The sequence below is a fragment of the Symphalangus syndactylus genome, chromosome 7 (assembly GCF_028878055.3).
Source record: "Symphalangus syndactylus isolate Jambi chromosome 7, NHGRI_mSymSyn1-v2.1_pri, whole genome shotgun sequence".
Classification (NCBI taxonomy): Eukaryota; Metazoa; Chordata; class Mammalia; order Primates; family Hylobatidae; genus Symphalangus; species Symphalangus syndactylus.
Window position 1 is genome coordinate 50777603 of NC_072429.2, and position 18953 is coordinate 50796555.

General features: G+C 51.5%; 1 protein-coding gene across 1 annotated transcript; it reads left to right on the forward strand.

Moving 5' to 3' along the window:
* The first annotated feature begins 15552 nt into the window (after positions 1-15552).
* Positions 15553-16931, forward strand: SMIM32 (small integral membrane protein 32). The gene has a single exon (XM_055284778.2). It carries the CDS (start codon positions 15829-15831, stop codon positions 16138-16140), a length of 312 nt encoding a protein of 103 aa, XP_055140753.1. The 5' UTR covers positions 15553-15828; the 3' UTR covers positions 16141-16931.
* Positions 16932-18953: the final 2022 nt, after the last annotated feature.

The window sequence follows — 18953 nt, forward strand, 5'->3', positions numbered from 1 at the left end:
ACCCAAACAGAGCTGATCTTAGTCTTTCCTTGGTTTTATATATAAGTAGCCACTGGGAAAGAAAAGTCCTTCTTTGGCAGGGTTGATGAAAAGGAGAATGTGAATTTGGGACACCAAATTTGGGACACCCCTCTGCCACATGGAGAGGGACTGTATGCAAATGAAGTCAAAGAGAGATGAGAAATAGAGACAAGGAAGAAGAGGAGATGGGGAAGGGGGATAGAAGAGAAAAGAGGGAAAGAGGGAAGCAGAAGGGGTGCCACTGGCCTTAGGTGGGGCCCACCCCAAGGCCCTGCTTCCTGCAACTCTTCCTTAGAGCTGTTCCAGAAGCCTTTGTAGCTTCCCCGCAAAATGGATCCCATTTTTGTTTCAGCAAATTTGCTTTGGGTTTCTGTCATTTACATCCTCAGAGTCTTGATGAACACAGAAATGGTGCAATGACTTCTCCATCCTTCCCAACCCTGGGGCTGGTTTTGAGCTTCTGTGGTTGAAGGAGCGAGGGCCAGAAACTGGCAAGACTGTTTTTCTTGAGATGTGGTGTGGTTCTGTTTAATGAGTGAGGGCCAGAAGCTGGTTAAACTGTTTGGGAGAGAAGCTTCAAGGTCGTGGGGCAGTGCAGGCCTGCTTCGCGGCCCAGGGCATGCATACACCTCAGGACCAGGGAGAAGAGTCTTTCTGCTCTGCCCAGCTGCCAGCTCTGGGAAGACCTTGAGTTGGCACGTTGGGCATTTCTGTAGGGACAGTGATCCCAGTGAGACATCTCTCAACATCTATGGAAGCAGCAGGTAGCAGAAAGGTGAAGGGGGAGCAAAGCAGAGAGGGCGACAAGGCAGCCAGCATGGTGACCACCATTACCAACCTTGTTTGTGGGGTCATCCCTCGGAGACTCCAAAAATAACCAGTAGACACTGTGGGCAGGTCCAGCTTCTGGCTAGTGAGGATGCTGCTATACATAGGAAATATAGAGCCTTATTCTGTAGGTAGAGGATGGTGAAGTGGACTATTGAAGTTACATAAATACAACTTGATATTGGTCTTGGGGACTTCTGCTGCTTTCCATGAGCATAGATCATTGACAGCAGCATGAGCCCCAGTGGCTGTACAACTGACTCAGGATTTCCAGACCACTGATGCTGGCAGGGAGCAGTGACTGCCCCAGACCCGAGCAGGGTCAGTCACTGAGAGAGAGGAAGTGACTTTGGATCATCTCAGTGATAGAACAGAACACAGCCCCAGAGTATCACGCTCAACTCCAATCAATCACAGAATGGGCACTCCAGCAAAATAGAGCCATTGGTGCCTTCCTAACCTGCAGAAATCTATTAGCTGCCCCCAGTGCCAGTTGAACCCTGGTGAAGGTGAAGATTCGATCTGAGAGCCGAGGCTGCCTTGTAGACTCATCATTACATAAAGATGCTTGCAGCATTATCACTGTCTGTCACCACCAGCGTGAACAGAATGTGTATTCTGTGCTTCAGCAAGAGCCATTGGGGTGCCTTCTCATGATATTTTTCCTTCAAAGAACACAGATGTTTTTGCTGTGTCCTGGGACTTCCGAGCCTAATGTCCCCAAGCCCCAGCTCAGAGGTGAGCTGTTTTCATTGTGCCGAGGCTGCAGGAAGAGGATGGTATGGATCAGTATTCTAGTCACTCTGGACAGATTTTCAATCTTTCTCCCAAAGGGTAAAAACAGCATTTTCCTGATTCTTAAAGACCTTCCAGTCTGTACTCCCCCTGCATACATATGACATGAAAGACTCAACCCGAGGTGAAACACAAGGGATACTTTCTGAAACAGGGATCTAAGGGTGTGAGACAAGAACACAGATATATGAGGAAATCAAGGGAACTGTCACTTCCCACACAACCCGTGTGCACCCACCCACGGGATCACAGCTCAGACACCCAGGTAACTCTAAAGAGACGAAAAATATGCCCTAAGCCCACCCACGGGGTGTTTCTGGTCATCCTTGGTGGTCCACCACATAGGCAAAGACAAGGAGGGGGATTTGGAGGTAAGAATGGAACTTGGGCAGAAGTGCCTAGGCACACAGACACGAGGAAAGAAGAGGAGTGAGGTAGAGGGCCCCATACTTGCTCCCACATGGGTCCACTTTGTGGCAAACACTTAGAGGCAACCCAAAGAGATGTGAAGGAGATGTCGGTGTCTTCATCATCAGGGATGTGCAGGGCCTCCCACAGGCCTCACAGAGGCCACCATCAGAAACCCATATGCAAGAGGCAGCATCTGCAGGAAGCTACTCCCAAGGGAAAATCAGAGAAACTGCCCTCCTGCCAGGCCTCGGAGTCTCCTCTTCCCGAGCTGAGGTCACCCAGGGACATAGACCACCACTGACACAAAGCAGAGGAGTCTGGGTCTGTGTAACCTCCCCCAAGTCACAGCACAGGCCGCCAAACACAGGAAATGGCAGGGCCAGTAGCACTGGGTCCCAGTGGAGATACATAGTACTGGGCAGATGTTCCATTTCCCAAATAGACACAAATGCCTGGTATGGCTGCTGTTCTGTCCTGTAAATTGTTTGGGTGACTTCCCAAGAAAGAAAGGAAAATATGGTTGTGGTGAACTATACCATCCATGGCCCCAGTAAACATGCTTCCCAGCACTCAGGCCCTTGTGTGTTCCCCTCCCACATTGATGCTAGGCTTGGTCATGGGACTTGTTTTAGCCAATGGAGCATTAGCAAGTATAGCACAAGCAGTGGTTTGATAAGCCCATGCCCAGGGTGGCTTGTCTTACAACAAGCTAGCCCTTGTAAAGAATCTTAGCTAGGATGCTGAATGTTGAGAGGCTGTGTAGAGAGAAACCCTGGAAGTTGAGAGGCCTCTTGTATTTCCAGCCTAGTCAAGCTCCCAGCTAAGTGCAGCTGCATAAATGATTCAGCTATGTGGAGCAGAAGAACCTCCCAGCTGAGCTTTGTTAGCCACAAAATCATGAGAAATAATAAAGTGTTGTTGCTTTAGACCACGAGTTTCAAGGTGGTATGTTACCCAGTAATAACTAAAACAAAGGGGCCGAGGAAGGATCCAGGAACTTTTCACACCATTTTTAGCCTATCTGCAGGACAGTAATCAATCCCACCCATTTATCCCAAAAGAATGATTTACTTCTTAATCATAAGGCCTGGTGCCTCAAACAACAGCAGCCTATGAATGCAAATCAGCAGTTGTTTAAGAAGCCACAGTCAGGGTTTTCAACCTCCCCAGGTTGGCTTTGCTCCACTTAAAAAGAAACCCTGTATCTGGACACCGATGGAACTGCCCCCACCCCCCAAAAGTAGTTCTGGCCATCCTGCAGAAGGATGCACGTTTTGTTGAACAAGCTAAATACAGCCAGTCGACTCAGTCTATCACCTCAGCTCATGTATTGTAATGTGCAAAGAGCTGGAAGGATCCAATGGACTCCAACACTGAGGGGTTTGCAGTTTCACTGAAGAGAAAAGAGACAAGCCTGGGAACAGGTAAGCAGATTTGTGAGATTTTAACAAGAGTGGTGGGCAATACAGAGGAGATGTCACAAGGCAGTTGGTGAATTGTTGCCTGATGGACAATAACATCCCTTTCGATTTCTAACCTTACAGCTATATGATGAGCACTTTCACATCCCTTATTTCATTTATTTAAAACATCAGCCCAGTGATGTGGGTAGGGCAGGATTCAAGATACCCTTTTCCTAGAAAGAGCTTAAATAGAGCATGAACTGGAAGTTCAATTCCTGGGGTCCTGGGCCCATAAACTGGACTGAGCATAGAATGAGTGGCAATGAACAGAACTGAGTGGGAGGAATGCACTTAGGCTAGGCAGCAAGTGTAGAGGCACTGTCCAGAGCAGGCAGCCTGGTGAGGAGGGACATTCCCTGTGGGGTATTTCTCAACACAGTCCTGGGACCTCTTCCCTCAGAATCCCTTGACACAGACTGATAATGTAGATTCAACGGTTGAGGGTTGGGCCTAGGAGTCTCTATTTTAAGAGGCCCCCAGGCAACTCTGATGATCAACTATATTTGAACACTTGCCACAGAGTTCCCCTTGCCGGATGGCATGGTTATCAGATCACCTGACTGGTGGGCACTAGAGATGGGACTGGCCCCCAGGCCTGGGCCGGTGCTCTACTAGTTCTCTGATCTTCCCTAAGGTGGGACTGATCCAGTTTTGGAAGGATATGTAAGATTTGGGGCCAGGCACGGTGGCTTATGCCTGTAGTCCTGGTACTTTGGAAGGCTGAGGCGGGAGGATCATTTGAGTCCAGGAGGATCACTTGAGTTCGAGGCTGCAGTAAGCTAAGATCTCGCCTCTGCCCTCCAGCTTGGGTGACAGGGCGAGATCACATCTCTAAAAATAAATAAAAGTGATTTGGGCATGCAGAAAGATAAAGGATAAAGCATTGAAGGCACCAAGGAAAAAATAGGGGTGAATAGCTCAATTCCACCCTTTCCTGTGCTGCATCTCCATGACTCAACAGCACTGTTATTATGTTAAAAATTAATAGTAAAGGGACAGCCAATGCTAACAAGGGTTCGGGGTAATAACCCCAACTCCAGGGATTGCCCAGTCTCGATTTTGTCTCCTGTTTCTTGGAGGTAAGGAAATGTCATTCTTGAACTGGGGCATGGGCAAGGTCCACTGCCACTCTATCCCCAGAACTGAGAACTCACCCGATGTCAGATAGCAGAGCGCTGAGGGGGAAAACCTGCCCAGGACAGCAGGCTTCCAGGGTGCGCTGCCATTAGAGCCCCAGAGTGGGGCGGACAGGGCCTCATCCCACATCATGCCAGCAGGTTCTGTGGACAAAGGTGGCAGGAAGAAAAGCCCCAGCCAGGCTGAGCAAGTAGGGAGTGTGTGTGTGTGTGTGTGTAGAGGGAGAGAAAGACAGACTGTTTATTAATTTATTAATACAGATAATATTAATAGTATTAATATTAATATAGATCTTATATATTAATATTTATTAATATAGATAATAAACAGAGCCAGAGAGAATGAAAGGGGATGTAGGGGTGGGGGGTCCACTCCTCTTCCCAAAGAAACCAACGTGCGGTAAGGGCAGAGAGGGAGGAAAAGACACAGGGCAGTGTGTGTGTGGGGGGGGGTCCCTCACATTTGAGATTTATCTTTTATTTCTCTGTGACTGAAGCTGAGCCACTTCCGATTTGTATCAGGAGGAAATGTGCTTCTTATGCGTTCGTAATTAGACCCAGGTAATTCACTCTTTAATAATCAGCAGGCTTCTCCCACCAGCCCACTAACCCTCCCGCTCCTGCCTGCTAGCTTCTATTTTCATCCCTGTCCCTCCCAGGTGGGGATCCCTTAAAGAGGCCTGGCTGGTTTGTCATCCTTTTCCTTTCTTTCCAAATGGTCCTACTGGGGCCCTCGCGGGCTGGCCTTTCCCTTTGTTGTGATTCAGAGTGAGGTTCTGAACCAGGGCTCCAAGGAACCAGAAAAGCCGATTCTGGGAAAGGGCATTGTTTCAGGAGCTCAGATGGGGAGCAAGCCCAGCCCACTCTCCCTCTGGCTCAGCAGAGCCCAGCCGGACCCTCCCACCATGGGGAGGAGACCATCTCCAGGAAGCCAAAAATGACGAGAGGGTTCTCTTCCTCCTGTCTCTCAAGTGGGCGCGGGGAGGATAGAAAATTGTCCTTTGAGATGTTATTACCGCTATCATTGTGAATCGAAGCCCAGGACTCCAGGACTCCCAACTGAGCACACTGCCTCCATCCCCTCCAGCCCCCAGCCCACCTCTCAGCCAGTGCTCAGGCCTCTGCAGAGGGGACTGAAGGAAGCAAGATGGATGAGGCACTTAAGGAATGAGGGCCCAGGAGACAGGGAAGAAAAATTAAAATGCAAATTACTTTTGCTGTTTTGTTTTATACTGTTTCTTTAAAAATATTATTCTCATTACAAAAGTAAACCATGGTCACTGGAGAAATTTCCAAAAACCTCAGCATTCAGAAAAGAAGAAAATGAAAATCACTCTTAATCCAGCCACCTAGAAATAATTACTACGAGGTATTTGCTTGTGGTTCTCTTTACATATTTATATAAATCTTAATCCACAAACTCAAGTGGGTAAGAAATGAAAGATTACTAGTCAGTCTGTTAGGAGCCCCCTGTCCCTCATTCCTCAGAGGTGGTAGAAATCTCAGCTCAGTTCTGAGTCCCACACCCACTTTCCTGACCCTGTGATAAATTGCGCAGGCTTAAAGCAGGCGATCATCCTACCCACAGCCCTGTCTGCCTGCGCTGACGTCCACCAAACCTCTGTTGTCTATCTGCTTCCTAAAGGTCAGTCCTGTGGGTCGCTGCTGCATGGAACCTCATTCCCATCAAAGAGACAGCCTCAGAATGCCTGCTTGCCTCTTTCATGACCTTCTCAGAGCACTGACTCAGAAGCCCTTTTGTCTCCAAATCATTTTGGAGATGGAGGCAGCTTGCTGTGGCCCCTCATCACTTCATGTACACTGAGGTGAACTTGCAGGCATGTATGAGGTGAGCTTGCAGGAATGATCTTAGGGCTTCTGCCTCCTTAGGGCTCCCTAAGAAAGGTATTTACCATCTCCCTCTGCACCCGGATCCCCCGAACTATCTGGTCTTCCGTCATCTCTCTCAAGGCAGAACACTCCTCTACCCCCTCTCAGAGACCTACTCACATCTAAGGTCTCCTTGTGTCCCCATGAACTCTCTTCTCCTCACCTCCTGCTCTACCCTGCCCCAAGATCAGGGAGATTCTTTTCTAACTTCAGAGATGGGAAAATGTGCTCTTATGCAGGATTGCCATATAAAGTTGAGCAGTGTGTGCACTGCACAACAGGGAAATTTAACATGCCCAGGGAAATGGCACTTTTTATAATTTGCCCAAAGGTACCATGTGTGTGAGCCACAGTGCTGCCCTTACTCATCGTGTCTTATTCCAAACCTATACCTGGGCCAAGATTTTGAAACTCAAAAGCCAATAATTTGACTCTTTTGTTAGCCGAGTTCTGCAATGTCCTCCCTTCCCTGAAGCAATTAATATTGAGCAGTCTGGCTGCTGTCTGGCTGCAAAGAAGGACCACAGGAGTCAGGAAATGCAGGCGGATGCCTTGGTTAATACTTGACAATAGCATGCCCAAATGTATATGCCCATTCGCAGCTCCAAATGCTAGGTTCAAATCTTTGGGGTTGGGGGGCAAAACTTGAATTTTTAAAAGCATGCCAGGTAATTCCGAAGGAGTTGGGGGAGAATTCCCATGAAAAGAAATCGAGACCAGTCCCTGGAGAACTGCTGTCCCCAGCCCTTCAGCTCCCATTGGGGAGCTATGGGTGAGAATGTTTTTCTCGCCTGGGTGGGTGAATTCAGGGGTGGGAGGGCCAGGCTGGATGGCGGCTTTTCATATCTTAAAATGCCCTGAGCAACTTCAAGTATCTTCTTGTTTTCCCTGTTTGGTTCCAGCTGAGATGTTGAGACCATCCACTTACTAGCAAAGCCCAGCACCACTTCTGGAGGAGTGTCATCTTAAAGGCTTTCTCCAAGAAGAGGCCAGATGACTCCAAGCCATCCAGTCCACTTCTCCCATCCACAGGCAGCCCAAAAGCAGCCTCCTAGCGGGAAGGGGTGGGAGAAGCCCCTTCCCCAGCAGAACTGGGGTACAGAGAGCCCCATATGCCTCCCCAGAGGAAGTCTTCAGGATGGAGACAACCTCATGTCTGACCTGGGAGCCTGAGAGGAGCATGTTGAATTTCTATTGCCTCAGCATAAAATGGCAATGCTAATGTAGTTTCCAATTTAGGTTTTAAAATGCCACTTTAAAGGACAGCTTCAGTTCTCTCACTTAAAACTTTTTAAAAATAATCACATTTCCTCATGAATCAGGACATGTGCATATTTGTCCCTTCCTCCCCATCAAGGACTCACAGAGCATAAGGCATCCTCTTCCACAGACCTTTGATGACCACTGTGTGCCTCTTCTTTGGACAGGGGGCTCTCTCTGTCCCAACCCCACATCCATAGCCCCTTCTGCCTGGGTCCACTGAGCAACCAGTGACACTTCTGCCACACTGTGTGAGAGAAGACTTGCTGCCCAGTGACAGAGCGGGAGGGAGGACTGGGAAAGAAATAAGAGCTGCCCGGGCAGTGGCCAAGGGCAACGTTTGAAGCAGGGGGTGCTTGGTTGTAGTGAGGGACTTATCCAGACAAGAGAATGGAGATCCCTCGTAGTTTTATCAAAAAGAAACCAGGTAGTTGGGTTTTCTTTTAGAACTTTGAGAGGAAAAGAAAACATAATATGTGCCTGAATTTTGTAAACTTGGATTTTCTTCCTCTTTCTAATTAAGGGTAGAAACCCTCCCTACCCTCTCAGTGCATGTGGGGGGCAGGGATGGGCATAAAGAGTGAATGTTGTCCAAAGGATGTCTCTCCTATCCCAGGCTCCCATTAATCTGGGAAGCAACCTCAGGATTTGTGCCCAGGAAGACAGGGCCCCTCATAGGAAAGAGCTTTCTCTAGAGGACTGGATTTGTAGGCTTGACCTGGTGTTTGGGGAGGGATGGGGTGAGTAGGAGGGGGTGCCTGTCCTTGCAGGGCCAGGAGTAATCCCAAGAGGGAAGTCAGTCTTCTAGCTGCCCACCTAGGTCGCCAGCTCAGGAGCGGAATCTACAGGCAAAGAGCTCAAGCCTGCATGACTTGCTGCCGGCTCTCCCAGCCCCAGTCCCTCACGGGCTGGCCCAGACTGCTGACTCCTGAGGATGCAGAGAGCTCAAGCCTGCACCTCCTGCTGCCCGTTCTCCCAGCCTCAGCCTGCCGCGGGCTGGCCCAGACCACTGACTCCCGAGGATGCAGAGAGAAGGCAGGTTCCCAGTCCTAGAGCTTATTGCTGACTCAGACCAAGTCTTTCTAGCTGGTCCTGCCCTCAGCCATGGGTGGGGGTTACAAGTCAACGGGGCCATTCCCTGGCCTCCCAACCGGCCTGCTCCAGAACCCCAGGAAGGTAGAGCCTGATGGTCCTTCCCAGTCCTTCCTTTGTGGCCAAAAGCCAATCTAGATAGTTTTGTTTTGTTTCATATTTTGAATCCTTGTCAGATTTTTAAAATTTTCAATTCATTTTGGTTCCATTTTTCATTCTAAATAAATATTCACTTTAAAACCTAATTATTTGCTCTTGTTCTCAGAGAGGGCCCCTAAGATGTACAAGCTCCAGATTCCAAAATCCTAGAACCACCCCTAAGGATGGACCACGGGGTGAGTGAAAGGCAAGAGGCTGCTATAGTCTCAGTGTCCAGCAGTGGGGCTCTGAGCCTGGGCAGTAGCTAGCCCTGTGGAAATATTGATGGCAAGGAGAGGGAGAAGGCCCAGCAGAGACGACAGCCCAGGACACACATGGGCCTGACATTGCTGACCACAGACACGAAGCTGTAGCCACAAGGGGAGTCTGCTTGACACCCTGGGCTCCGACTTCAGCCCAGACTCAGAGGCCCAACCCCAAGAATGAGGTTCAGTCATTCACTCTCACCCTGGGAAGATTGAATATGAGGTACACAGTTAAGACCAGCAGTAATCAGGTAGGGACTGCCTGGGTCTCATCCACTAAAGAGAGGGCAGAAAGGCAGGGTTAGTTGGGGCTAAAGGCTGGGAGAGGGGGCTTCCTCAGAGGGCTGAGTCTCGCTGGGACCTCAACCCTGGCACCTGCCCCTTCCTCTAGGATCTGACAGCTTTTTGCAAAGGCTCACCAGCCCCAACCTCAGCAGAGGAAAGACGACTCCATGCTTGGCTTGCAAGGGCAACAGTGCCACCAGCTTCATACGTCCTACCTGGCAGGGGGCTCCTAACAGGTGGGGTTTGCTCAGGAATTCCTTACGGCCTGACTGAGACACTTTCAGCTTAAGGCACTTCTTACCGAATCCTTTCTTCCCTCTCTCCTCTCAGGGGTCAGAGCAGTACTGTGACCTGAAGCTCTCCCTGCTGCCTCTTGTTCGTGCCCCTTTTTTACCCATCACAGCTGTTTCCCCTAATATATCTTTTGCATGCGCTTCTTGGAGGACCTGAGATGACACTGAGCCAGACTGAATTTTTCTTCTTGCCATAATCAGAATAATTAAATAAGATTAAAAGACAGAAACTTTATCGTTGTGTGATTCATGATGTTTAATGCTGTACCCATGCACTACTTAAAGTAATATGGCATCCCACTTGAAGTATTCTTGCCAAATTTTAGAAAATGCAATCCTAGACAAAACCAAACTTTTTCTGAAGGAGCTCTTTTGCCCTGGCCTCACTACCAAGTCCCAGACCTTTCCATGAAGCAGTCCTGCATCAGTGCCACAGATGAGTCAGGGCCTCTGAAGTGACTAAACACACCTGCTCCCTGCCTTGCTACCTGTCTCCATTTCTGGGTCTAAGGCACTCCTTCTGGCTCCCAGCCTCTCCATAAGTGTAACCGCAAAGGCCAGGCCTCCTATCCTGGAAGCCTAGGGACAGGAACGTGAGGACGCTAGCCAGACCACCAGGGGCCCCTGAGCTGGCTGGCAACTGATCCCAAACAACAGTCCTGTTCCCAGTCTTTGGCCGTATACTGGCTCTATCCCAGCTTTAGCCTCCTTGCCAGTCCTTGGCCAGAGTGATGGCTCATCCCTTAGCACGCAGTGACCCCACCCAACACATCTAGTTGAGCCCAGGCAGCAGGAGGAATGTGGTTTCACCACCATGCAAACCTCTGCCCTTCCCAGAGAAAGCAAGATGATTGGGTCCAGGGGGTGACAATCAGTCTATCAGTCCCAGGATCCTGCAAACCTTGGGTCGCTGTAACCAACTTGGCGTGAGGTTATACCGCTAAAGGGACCTGGAGAGGCAGATGACATCACATGTCATTGGGACCATAGAAAAAAATGTTGAGGTGCTAACCAATGAGTGGTGAGACTTGATTCAAAAATAAATGGCACAACATTCACCAGCCTGGCGAATCTCGAAACTGACTCCATCCCATCAACTGATCTGAACAGAGACCGGCAGGCTGACAGGACCACAGGACAGAACTGGAGACACCCTTTCTGGGATAGGAGACAAAGCCCTTTCAGAGCTCTCTCCTTGCAGAATCCTTTCTCCCTCACACCTCATCCTCTCTCCAGTTACCCCACTCCACTAACCAAACTGCAGCCACTTCGAAAGCCCTGGCAAGACCATTCTCCAAGCCTCCTACGGACTATTCTCATTAGGAAAGCTGCTTCATTCCAGATTCTGGGCTTGGGCTACTTGCTATTTAGTTCTTAAAATGGTTATTGTAGGCTGGGCATGGTGGCTCACACCTGTAATCCTAGCACTTATAGAGGCGGAGGCAGGTGGATCACCTGAGGTCAAGAGTTCAAGACCAGCCTGACAAATATGGTGAAACCCCATCTCTACTAAAAATACAAAAAAAATAGCTGGGTATGGTGACTGGTGCCTGTAATCCCAGCTACTTGGGAGGCTGAGGCAGGAGAATCGCTTTGAACCCAGGAGGCGAAGGTTGCAGTGAGCCGAGATTGTGCCACTGCACTCTAGCCTGGGCGACAGAGCGGGACTCCATCTCCAAAAAACAAAAAATGGTCATTCTAAAATGTAACCTTAAAGTCACCAACCACTATGGTTGCCAAAGTCATCTAAAACAAACAAACAGAAAGCCACTAACAGGGGTGATGATTTAAAAAACAAACAAAACAGTTTTGCAAGCAAGGGCATCATCAGCATTCACAGAGGAAGTAGCCATTCCATTCTCCAGCAGACTAACACCCACACAGGGAAAACCCACGCCAGCAGCAACCAACTCCAATCTTCAGACAGTAATTTTTCACCTTTGATCTTCACCCCCAGCTTCTGCATGACGCTGAGTAGTTTAATAATAATTCCCTTGGCATGTGGAAGAAACAGAAATAGCTCCACCAGGCACCACAGGCCTGCGCGGCACAGTTTATGAAATCCTGGGGCTCTAATGCTCGCAGTCTCCCAAGTTTCCATTAAACAGCTGCCAAATGGCTCTCGCTGGCAGGAAAGGCACCCTTGCCTCGCCTCTCTTGGTTTCTCCGCAGACAGGTCAGCAGGGAAGAAACGTGTGTCACTCAACAACTACGTAATGGGAAAGAGGTTGCCCTGAGGTCCCACCCCTGTGACCTCTGCCTGTCAAAGCCAACCTCTAAGCCCCTTTTTATAATCTTTTCCAAAGACTTAAATGTGTGGGTACACAAAGCTCCCTTAATGGAAGGTCGCTCTGGCTTGTATAAAGAGCTGTGTAAACTTCATCTCTGCATTTACTCAGTACCAGCCTTGTTTAATTTCCTGCCCGGGGATGTGCAGGGAACGTGACTGCCTTCTCAGGGCCCTGAACATCTTTCAGAAGAGAAACAGTACCTCCCCACTTCAGGGCCCCCCCCAAAAGCAAGCTACCTCCTCCAACTGTACTAAAAGGGAAGGCAGTTTGACCATATGCTCTCTGTTCAGTTTCTCTTTAGAAAAGGCAGCTTCAGACCGAGTGGACAAGCACAGACCGCAGCTGGAGAGTCCCCTGCACCATGACCAGCTATGTGATCTTGGCAAGTGACACCACTTCCTGGGGTTCTGGCTTTCTCCTTGAGAAAATGAGGGTGATAGAAGTGCCTATCACAGGTTGCTGTGGGGAGAAAGATGAATACTAAGCCCCCGCCTAGTGCTCAGCTTGTGGTAAGAGGGCCAGGAATGGTAGCTACTAGAATCATTCTGCCATGGCAGATGGTTCATTTCAGTGGCTAAGTGCATGGACTCTGGAGCCCCACTTCCCACATCCAAGCCCCAGCCTTCTTCATTCACAGGTGGGAGACCTTGCATGTGTCATTTCTATAAAATGCCACATGGGAACAGCAGCAGCTGTGGGGAAGGAATGACCAGTGTTGCGGACATCAGGTTCAAAGATTTCCCTGCCCACCACCACCACCATCCCTGTTTCACCACCATCCCCGTCCTGCCACCATGACCAGCAGAGCTGCAGGCACCTTCCATCCACACCAAACCCTTTGCAGACACCCTGCTCCACACCATTTCCTGGATAATCACAGCCTGTTTCCAGAGGAGGACCAGAAAACACTTATTTACCATCACCCCTCATTTTATAGCCCAAAGGGCTGAGGCCTGCCCCAGATTCCACTTAGAGCCTCCCAAATGAGCTGCCTTGCATCAGTAAGCCCCCCTCCTGGGTTCATACCTGGGGTTATGGTGGACCTAAGAGAAAGTGGGGAAGGTAGGCCATGCCACTTCCCATATAGACCCCAGGAGGAAATTCCAGGCCAAACCCCAAACTGAGCTGCCCAAGTTCTGCATTCATGCCTTCGCAGGACCCAGGAAGTTACTGACAGCAGGAGCATCACCTCCATCCCAATCCCCTCCATCCATCTCATGAGCTGAGTCTCCCCATGGCTGAAAGTCCTGGTGAGGAGGCCTTTTCTGGCTTCACATAATGTTCTCTAGCATGCTGCAGGCTGACAAAAATGCTGTCTGAAACAGGTCAGGTCTTCAGAGAAAGGGACTCCCCCCATCTCCTGAGTGGCCCACTGCCACTGCTGCTGCTATATCACTGATACATGGTGGCTGTCCTGTGCTAACACGGATAAGCCCTGGCCCCTCTCAAAGCCAACTTTGCCATCTGGAAAATGAGGCATTGATGGCAGCCAGGTGGAGGGGCTCAGCATCCTGCGCCCTGGAAGCAGACCGGGCAGCCCCCCAGGACCAAGGGGGGCTCTGTCTGGGATGGTGATTGGTAGATGGGGCAGTGCTGAATCCTGTCAAGCCCTGCTGAAACCCCCACAGGTCCATCTATGGGACTAAGTGAAAAACACCAAAGAGAGCATTTTTGTACCTCATTTGGCAAACACTGTAGAGTCAGGACTTGGAACCACAGTTTCAACTACGACAAAGAGCTCACCAAGGTGATTCTGCTGGGCTGAGCAGGGATTTGTGGGTATGAGCTCTGGCCAAGGTCTGCCTTGCACACCCTGATTGTTCTTGTTATGCTGGTGGCCAGGCATGAGGTGCAGTGGGAAGAGAGAATAACTAACTCATCCTTCTACTGGCTCTCTCAGCCAATGTCACCAAGCTCTCTCCATGTATTGCACCCCTGAACGGGAGATGAGGAAAAGAGGAGAAAGACATGGATGTCAACTTGGTTGACCCTTTGAGGGTCTCTAACAAATGAGCAGACAACAGGGCTGGGACTAGGGTGAGGGGTGAGGCATCTAGGGGCAAAACTGAAGAAGACACCTATTCCCAACTCTGCACTTGCAGACTCTGAGAGCGAGTGTCTCATTCAGTATTGTGCCCTAGGCTTCTCACCCACCTCCCCCTAATTCTGGCCCTGAAAGAAAATGACAGGCCAGAGGTGAGGGGTGGGTGCTTGTTGAGAAGTGCAGGGGCTGTGGTGGTCCAGGGTGGTTGTTCCCACTCTAGTCTGGGGGTCCTGGAAGACTTTGCAGAGGAAGTGAGCAGTTCAGACTCCTGGGAAAGGAGACATCTCCCCACTCAATCCAACTGATTGCACACCTCTGTCCTGGCCACCTCGCCTTTCCAGGGCTGCCAAGGGCAGGGGGGCAACTGCCAGCACCATGTCCTCCTTTTGCCCCTCTGTGCCCAGGCAGAATAGGCAAAAGAGAGCTGAACATTCTTGCACACGGTGCGGGATGCACACAGACCGGCAGGACGCAGCCGGAGAGGACATGGGGCCCATGGAATCAGTCCCGGCTTGAACATGCTTGTCTGGGAGCGCGTCTGCACACCCTTGGAGGTGGTGTGCCCGGCCTGCGCTACCCAGCAGCCAGTGGGCACTCGGAACAAACCAGGCCATGCCTGGAGGGAGCCTGTCAAGGAGGATAATGAACGCAGGTGTGCATGCTCGGCTGAGCTTTGTCTCTGAGTTGGTTTGCTTACCTCAACGGTTTGTCCCTGTTTGGCGTGTGGCTCTGTTCATAGGTCTGTAACTGTGTCTTTGCCCGTCAGTCTTCCTGTGACCCTGTGCTTTTCTCTCTTTCTTTCTCTCTTTGTCCCTGTCTCTGTCCCTCTGTCCGTGAGTGATGTGAGGCCGGGCCGGGGGCAGTCGCAGCCGCGTCCTCTCTTGCCCTCATTGGTTCGCAGCCTCTCCCCCGGGCAGCCGCCGCCAGTCCCGCCCCTCCCGCGCACCCCCGCCCGGGACACGAGCGCGCTCAGAGCCGCCAGAAAGCTCAGCCTCCTGCTCAAAACAGGAGCGCAGCAGCCGGAGCGAGTGGGGACAAGCTCGCTGAACACCGGGCGTCTCGACAGGGACCCGAGGCTGCAGGACTGCTCCGAGACGCTGTGGTGGTGGCGGCGCCGGAGGACGCGGAGGACTCCCTGGCCACCCGCCCTCCGTGCGCTCTGCCACCGGGCGCTCAGCAGAGACCCCGGGCTGCGGCTGCACTCGCTGAGTTCCTCTCCCCGCCGCCGCAGCCCAGAGGCGCCCAGCACCTGGAGCTCACTGGAGCTGGGGGTCCGAGCTGAGCGGGCTGTTGTAAAGCCAAAAGACGAGTCAGTGACTGGGACCTCTGTCCTGGTGGCGGCGACGAGAAACGGTGAGCCCGAGGGGCGCAGGCACAGAACTGTCCAGCTCTGAGCACTGGGGTCCGCCAGCCGGCGGGGAAGGCAGCTGAGCGCGGAGGCGAGTGAGCGGACGCGTCCTGGGGTCTTTGCAGTCCCCGCCGGCCCCAAGGCACCGACTCTCGGTCAGTTGCGCGCGGCAGGGCGGGAGGGGCGCGCCATGGAGGCGCCGGGTCGCGCCAGTATGCTCCAGGCCAAGTGAAGCGGTCCGGCTGGGGTCGGCGGGACCCGCGGGCCATGTACGGCGACATATTCAACGCCACGGGCGGCCCCGAGGCGGCAGTAGGCAGCGCGCTGGCCCCAGGAGCCACGGTCAAGGCAGAAGGCGCTTTGCCGCTGGAGCTGGCCACTGCACGCGGTATGCGGGACGGCGCGGCCACAAAGCCCGACCTGCCCACCTACCTGCTGCTCTTCTTCCTGCTGCTGCTCTCAGTGGCGCTCGTCGTCCTCTTCATCGGTTGCCAGCTGCGCCATTCGGCCTTTGCCGCGCTGCCCCACGACCGCTCGCTGCGCGACGCCCGCGCGCCCTGGAAGACGCGGCCGGTGTAGCGTAGGGGACTGAGCCACGGCCGCCGGGCGCCCCGTCCCGACCTAGCCAAGAGCAGCCAGCTTGAGCCTGGTAGGGAGGGCATGAAGCCGGGGATCGCTGGTCCCTGGGAACACTGCGCCCTGACCCAAAGACCCTTCCTGAACTAGAGTGGCAACCCGAGAGGAAAGGGAAACCGAGAAGTCGGGAACCTGTGTAGGGTCTCGATACCACTACCTGTAGGTACCGTGATTCTGATCCCCTGGCCAAATCTTTCTTCCTCTGACCCGACAGAGGGTCCAGTCGGGAAACCATCCCCAAAGACGGCGGTCGAGTCGGGAAACCTTCCTGAAAGACAGCGGTCCAGTCGGGAAACCTTCCTGAAAGACGGCGCGTCAGCCCGGGCGCAGGAGGCTTGCTGGCCGCCTGCTGATTTCCTTACTTTGCACACGGAAGGGGCAGGAACCGCGAGCATGCACCTAGCCTGGAGCTACCTGTCTGGACTCGCAGGCCCTGTGGCTGTTTCCCCACAGCTGCTACGGCCTCTCTTGCTCCTTGACACCGAGGAGGACCCCACTAGTATCCGAGCGTCGTGAACTCACCTGAACTTTGGAAGGTTGGCACTCGGGAGCCGCATCCCCCTGGGAAATGACTGAACGCGGGGTTTCAGTGGGTCCCGCCTGGGTTTAAGGACCCAGTTCCTTCTGTGGGCACGGGCAGTGGGAGGCCGATGGAAAGGCGCAAGGGCCCACCTACGCGTCTCACATCTTCACGGGCCGCATTTCTACAATAAAAACTCACCCAATTAGACCTAGTGCTCAGAACGTGCTGGTAATTGTTTGCGCCGCTTTGGAAATGGGGATAAGGGTAGATCGATCCCTAGCAGGAGACCCAAGCGAGACCCACCTCCCCGCCCAGGACATTTTTGATGATACTACCTCCTCTTCAGCTTTTTCCCACGGTCGGTCAATTACTTCCTTGGGGAAGTTTTTTTTTCAGGATGGTCTCCAGGGAAAATTGCTGCCTGACCTGCTGAATAAATTCCCATTAACAGGGCTCCTGGGGACCCTTTCTGCAGGGCAGTTCCTTCCACCTGGCATCTTCCCTTTTGCTCTGAGCTTCCCTGGGCCTGAAACCCCTGAAGAGCCATATCTGGACCAGAACCTTCTGGTGAAGGAAGAGCCTGAAGGTCAGGTGGTGGGGCAGCTGCCCAGCACTTCCTCCCAAAGGAGATGGGGGCCTGCCCTGGAGAACCTGCAGGAGGGAAATGGATGCATAAATCCAGTTAAGGGGAAATCAACTTCAAAGAACTTGAGAGGTACTAAAAAGGCTTGTGATAACCTTAACCAAAGTTAACCCAATTCTAGGGAGTCTTTATGGGGCTTTAAAATAGTTTCAAGAGTCACCTGGCTCAATGGAGCACTAGAGATTAGAGAAGGTTTGACTGAAAAAGAATTTGACAGACTGTCTAATCCAGTAGTTCTAACACATGCCAGGGTCACTTGGGCTTTCGCAATCTTTAGAAAACTAAGGACTCTTGGCCCTGGCCAAATGCATACAGGCACAAAATTCTGCAACAATTCTAAGAGCTGTGACACTGAAACTGGTTCCTGAGGCCAGATTAAGGTTGAGGAAGAGAGACTGGCCAGGGTTCCTGAGGCCCAGCCCAGCCCACCACTTCTCCTCAGTCAGTGTCCAAGATTCCCTCCTGGCTCCTATCCCAGGAAGCACTGGAGAGGAAGCATAGAAACCAGAAAAGCCTCCCTAGGCTTGATTCTCCACGCCTTCCAGAACTAATACCCGCCAGGTCCTAAAGATGCCAGTTCTATGATCACCTCACACAGCATTTCAGTTTAGTCTTCAGAAAGGTAGCCAAACCTCTGCAGCCTATAATAAAGTTAACCCAAGCTAATCTGCATGAACCTTGGTTGCAGAGAGGACTAGATGGAAATAAATGTGAGAAATATGAGGTCCCCTGGATGGCATACAAAATCACATGCTGCTGAAATGCGGGACCCTTCAGCTTTGGTCTGAGGGCTTCTGAGGGGGTAGGGGGACCCTTCAGCCTTGGTCTGAGGGCTTGTGACAGGTAGCAGACTAATGTAGAGGCAGCGTATCCCTCCACCACATGTCCTGATGGCCAGATCTGAAGGTAGTATGCAGAGTGGTCAAACGTACAAGCTCTGGAGTTCAAATGCCTGGCTTTAAATCCCAGCTCCACCTCTCACTAGCTGTATGGCCTTGTGCAAATAACCTATCTGAGCCTATTTCCTCATCTGCAAAATGGGCATTATATCACCTAGCTCTACAAGTTTGAATAACAGAGTATAACCAAAGTTGTTATAACCAATAACAACATGCTAGCACAATGCTTGCACAAAATGAGCGTCCAAACTACAGCTATTTGTAGAACTGAGCTATAGGCTTGAAGCAGCACTGCTGCTGGGAGGAGACCCCACCAACAGGATGTGCTCTCACTAGGGCCCACTGTCTTCTGTGACCACAAACAAATGCAAGGACTGGTTCCTTCATGGGAGAACATGAGTAGATGACTCGCTTAGGATTCACCTGTAGTTCCTGGGCCAGACTCAGCTCAAGCCAGAGTAATACAGGAGGCTTTTGGGATCTCTCTGATGTCTCTACAGGGTTGCAGTGGCCTCAGCCAGCTAAGCCAAAGGCTTGGCCACTTCAAATGAATAGACACTTTGGGAATAAGTTTCTGGGTAATTGAGCCTGCATAGACCTGGAATCTAGAAAGCACACAAGGTCAGTAAAGGTATTATCTGCCGGCACTGTGAACCCGAGTAATTTGGTTCTCTTTTCTAGGATAGTATTA